This window comes from Orycteropus afer, unplaced genomic scaffold (assembly GCF_000298275.1).
Source record: "Orycteropus afer afer isolate SDZICR_OR568_19922 unplaced genomic scaffold, OryAfe1.0 scaffold00172, whole genome shotgun sequence".
NCBI lineage: Eukaryota > Metazoa > Chordata > Mammalia > Tubulidentata > Orycteropodidae > Orycteropus > Orycteropus afer.
In genome coordinates, this window is record NW_006921759.1 from 1,944,143 (window position 1) to 1,949,178 (window position 5,036).

A 5,036-nucleotide genomic window follows, 5' to 3' on the forward strand; every position below is an offset into this window, starting at 1 on the left:
AAAGTATATGTGAACTGCCATATGGAAAGTGAATTTGCTCTGTAAATCTTCACCCAAATAAAAACAAATAAATTTAAAAAAAAAAAAGACTACATACTAGCCCATTGAGTTGATATGCTGTAGTATTATTTTTGTATTTCACAGTTTGCCTATTTTGGCCATTTAAATTGTTCCTGAATTTTCACAATTAGAAGTAACACTATACTAATCATTAACGTCTTCATGAATATGAGTGTTTAAGATAAATATTCAGGAATAGTATTACTAAGTTAAAGGGTTTAAGCATTTTTACAGCTTTTGATATTGCTTTTTTATAAGTTTAATAAAAATAAACTTTCTTTGCTCCTCTTACTTACATTTTTAATGTACATTTAAGAACTTTTTACAAAGAAGATTTTTCTCAGTATTTTTCTGAAATATGACTAGTATGGTTCTCCATCATTTATTTAAAGAATATCGTTGTTGTTATATGCCGTTGAGTCCGACCTGACTCATAGCGACCCCTCCTTGGATTTCCAAGGCAGTATCACTGTGGAAGTAGATTGCCCAACCTTCCTTCCAAGGAGTGGCTGGTGGGTTTGAACCACCAGCCTTCTGGTTAGCAATCAAGTGCTTTAGGCACTGTGCTACTAGAGCACCTATTTAAAGAATATGTCATGATTTTTCTAACACTTCAATGTGCATTTTACCCTGCTTTCTTCTGTTACTCCCTTACAAACACACTGCATTTGTGTCATCATGAAAAATTCATCATTGTTGAGGAGAGGTGGCTATTGCTATACTCCAATTTTATCAACTTCTTTAGAAAAACGCCACATACACATTGATACTTCAGTGATTCAGATAATTAGATACACAGTTTGTACGGAAGGAACTTGGCAGGATGGAAGGACAAACAGATATGCTAACCCCACAGATCACTGTTATTATTTGGATACTTATGTCTCAAGTTGCAATAATCAAGGAACCTAAAATAGTCTATCAGATAGGCTGTCTGCTTGTAGGTCAGTGCAGAGAAGTTCAGCGTGCAGCCATTGCTACCACATGACCATAATTACAGCAGTATATGTATATGTTTACACATTAAGTTGCTGGAGGAGACCAGTAAGCTAGGTATGAGTATTTCATCAAGACCTACTTCTGCTTAAACAAAGGATTTGATGGGAGAGGCAAGGAATAAATTGGGCTGCAAGTGAAATGTGAATTGATGTGGTTAGGGGGCAAGTAGGTATTTTTCCACATCTGTGATTTTAGAAAATTTATAATAAAATGTACAGGAAATTAATTAAATATGAAAACTCTGAGGTAGAGAGGCCCTTTCTGAAGAATTAGAGTTGAGTTTTGATCCTAATACATTAAAATTTTAGCAGAGCATCATTATAAGGATATACAATGACATGGAGAAATAGAACTAGAAGACGACTTCAGCAGTAACATTTCCTTTGTTTGGCCTGCACATTCATTGACTAACCTGTGTCTCTGAGTTAGTTACCTTTCACACGTATGGTATATCCACATGTCTTTTAAAAGATGCTGCCTTATTGCTTTCTGATACTAGGACAAAAGAGATGATGCACTCATTGGTCTCAAGTCAACAGCACTGAGGTTCAATGAAAGTACCAAGCAATGGCTCAGTGGCTTCAGCCTGGCGATGCTGGGGGCACTGGGTCTGGTGGGAGTGAACTGCGACCAGACCATGCCCTACTACGCTGCTCTAGCTGCAGTCGGAGGCCATCTGGCTCACCAGGTTGGACTTTGTTCTTATTTTTCCTCTCACTTTTTTCTAGTGTAAATCAGAAAAATTATATAACTTAAATGTCCTCTATGTTTATCAAGCAAAATACTTCTTGAAACAAACAACTATTTTGTGTACTGTCTTAACCACCCCTTTCCTTGCCCCGCTTGTCATAGAAAAAAGCTAGCTGTGTTAGAGAATTTATCCTAAGCCTGAATTTTTTCCCTAAGAATATTCTCCAGTTTTCCTGGAATTACATCACATGCAGATCTGGAAAAATTTCAGCAATGTCCAAAGGTAGTTGGTTGAATTGACTTATTCTAAAAGCAAACTGGTAGCATAGTGCCTAAGGTACTTGACTGCTAACCAGAAGCCTGGCAGTTCAAACCCAGCAGCCACTCCTCAGAAGGACAGTTGGGCAATCTACTTCCATAGTGATACCACCTCAGAAACCCAAGGAGGGTTCTCTATGAGTCAGGTCTGACTTGACGGCACATAACAACAACAACAAAAGCAAACTGATCAACAAAACTGATTTTTAAAAACTCTGGCCTTTTAGTGATGGTAAGCCAATTAATTATTCATAGGTTATTGTCCCAGTGACATAGAAACCAAGACCAGATAAAGCATGAAATGTTAATATCTCAGGGTTCTGCTTAGACACCAGAAAACTGTCAATCCTAGCTGTTGGCCTAGCACCCCATTGCCCACCCCCTGCAAGCTTACATTGAGCATCTATGTTATTAATTTTTTTAATAAAACAGATAAACTAAATTTAATTGGGTTGCTGGAGAATACACTGCATTTTTGTATTGTGTTATTTTCACTGAACAGAATCCAAAAGATTGTGTGAACCTATGTTTAGAACATCTGTTTTATACAGGCTATTGCAAGTCACATTTCAGTACAGGCATGACTTACACAGGATGGTGTAAAGGAAACTGAAATCTGATGTCCATACAATAGACCACGTTCTGTATCACCTTCATTACTTTCCTTTCTGGGAAAGCTAAAAGATAGGAATTGGGGATTCTCTAGGATTTCACCAGTTCCCTCTTCAGAATTTCTAAGCGTCCCCTTTTAGTCCTAACTCAGCTGCATCACAGTTTTAGTGTCTTTTGATACAGAATTGTAAATTGATTATCTTCCCAGAATGATGGATGGAGCCCCTGTATAGCACAAAAAGTTAAGTGTTCAACTACTAACCAAAAGGCTGGCTGTTCGAACTCACCCAGAGGCACTTCAGAACAAAGGCCCGGCAGTCTGCTTCCGAAAGGTCCCAGCCTTGAAAACCCTGAGGAGCGTAGTTCTGTGCAGCACATGGGGTTGCCATGAGTCAAAATCAACTTGGCGACGTTTTTCGTATTTTGGGGGTTTTTTTAGCAATATTTAAACACCTGGATATTAGACAGCGGAGAAAGGCAATATCTATGAGGACAATCACAAATATTTTAAGAAATATTTACAACCCACTTTGCATCTGACTGCTAGCCAGATGATTGGCGGTTCAAATCCACCAGCCACTCCATGGAAGAAAGACTGGGCAATCTACTTCCGTAAAGATTTACTGCCTTGGAAACCCAATCATGGTCACTATGAGATGGAATTGACTCAGTGGCAGTGGATTTGGTTTTGGGGTTTTTTTTGTTCTGTTTTTTTTATTTAAACTTCATTTGTGGTCCTCTGTCCAGCCTTTGATTTAACATTTTACAATGGACATACCCTGGTAATTGAAGAAGAAGGAAGTCAAGATGATTTTAAGTCTACAGACCAATAGAAGATAGTGGAGGAAATAAGGGATGCTTAAGCCTAAAGCAGTCAGGCACATGAGACGTTTTTGATAATGTTTGCAGGCTGCCATGGGGAACAAGGAGTACGTTTTTCTTCTTGATTGCTAGCCGAGTTTCCAACTTCCCTCCTCTATGTGATAAAGGAGCTTGGGTGGCGCAGTGGGTAAGGCTTGACTGCTAACTAGAAGGTCAGCAGTTCAAACCCACCAGCTGCTCCACAGGAGGAAGGTAGGATAATCTGCTTCCATAAAGATTTACAGCGTCGGAAACCCAATGGGGGTTGTGTGAGTCAGAATTGGCTCGATGGCAGTGAGTTTGGTTTGCCTCTACATGAGAGGGAAAAGATCTAGTAATGTAGTAGGTGTTTTGGTTCTCATAGTACACTGGAAAGGAGGCTCTACAGGCATAGAGTGGGTGAAGGTCAGATCTATTAAATACCTTTCAGTACATCAGACAGGCCTGCACAATAAGGAGTTGTCTTGCCCAAGTGTGACTTGTTCTCTTGTTGAAAAACATTGTTCCATAGAATAAAGTTAGAACCACTGGGTAGAAGTTGCAGAGAAGTAGATTTTAGATCAGTCAGTGCCAGAAAGAGTTTTCCAAATAGTTAGGGTGAAAATAGCCTAGATTGCCTCTCAAAGCATTCATCCACCATTCTACTGGAAGTTTGTAGGGCACAACTTAGATACTATCCAATGAGAGAGGTAGATTTTTCTACATTGGGATACAGTTTAGAGGAGCTCTGGTAGCATTGTGCCTATGGCATTTGACTGCTAACCAGAAAGCTGGTGGTTCAAACCCACCAGCCACTCCTCGGAAGGAAGGTTGGGCAATCTACTTCCATAGTGATACTGCCTCAGAAACCCAAGGAGAGTTTGCAGTGAGTCGGCTCCAACTCCACGGCAGTGAGTTTGATTTTTTTGGGGGGGGATACAGTTCAGTCTATATCAAGGGACTTCCCATTGCTTAAAATTCTCTAACGATGCTGTTTTTTTCTCTGTATTGTGTTCATTTGTGATGCAAAAAAGAAATTTTTTTCCATTGTGTGCCATCCTAGATACAAATGAAACATTATGTTCTTCTCTTACAGATTTACACCCTAGATATCCACAGACCTGAGGATTGTTGGGATAAATTTGCCTCTAACAGAACAATAGGACTAATACTATTTCTAGGGATTGTTCTTGGAAATTTTTGGAAAGAAAAGAAAACAGAAGAAACCAAGAAAAAAGATAGATAGTACATTAGAAAATTAGCAAATGAAGTTTATCTAGGATTTTTTTAAAACAGATTTTTACCAAACACTCTTGGGTACTGTTTCTACATAATTACATTTGAGCAAACAGTCTGTTATGACTAAGAACCAGAAGATGAAGATTTCTTTGCTTGGATTTTAGTTCAGCTATTTGCTGGCAGAATTCTACTCTCTCAGAAACCAGAGGTTCTTTAGATTTTCAAATGACCTTGAGTGTTTAAGTTGATTCATTCTTCTGCTTAGTATCATGTGCAGT

General features: G+C 38.8%; 1 protein-coding gene across 1 annotated transcript in view; it reads left to right on the top strand.

The window, feature by feature from the left end:
* The window catches only part of COQ2 (coenzyme Q2, polyprenyltransferase), a 57,204-nt gene extending 52,439 nt beyond the window's left edge, over positions 1-4,765 (top strand). Inside the window, exons 4-5 of the mRNA XM_007946835.1 lie at positions 1,559-1,747; positions 4,616-4,765. Of these exons, the coding sequence (XP_007945026.1) occupies positions 1,559-1,747; positions 4,616-4,765 (339 nt within the window). The remainder of the gene's footprint in view (positions 1-1,558; positions 1,748-4,615) is intronic.
* Positions 4,766-5,036: the final 271 nt, after the last annotated feature.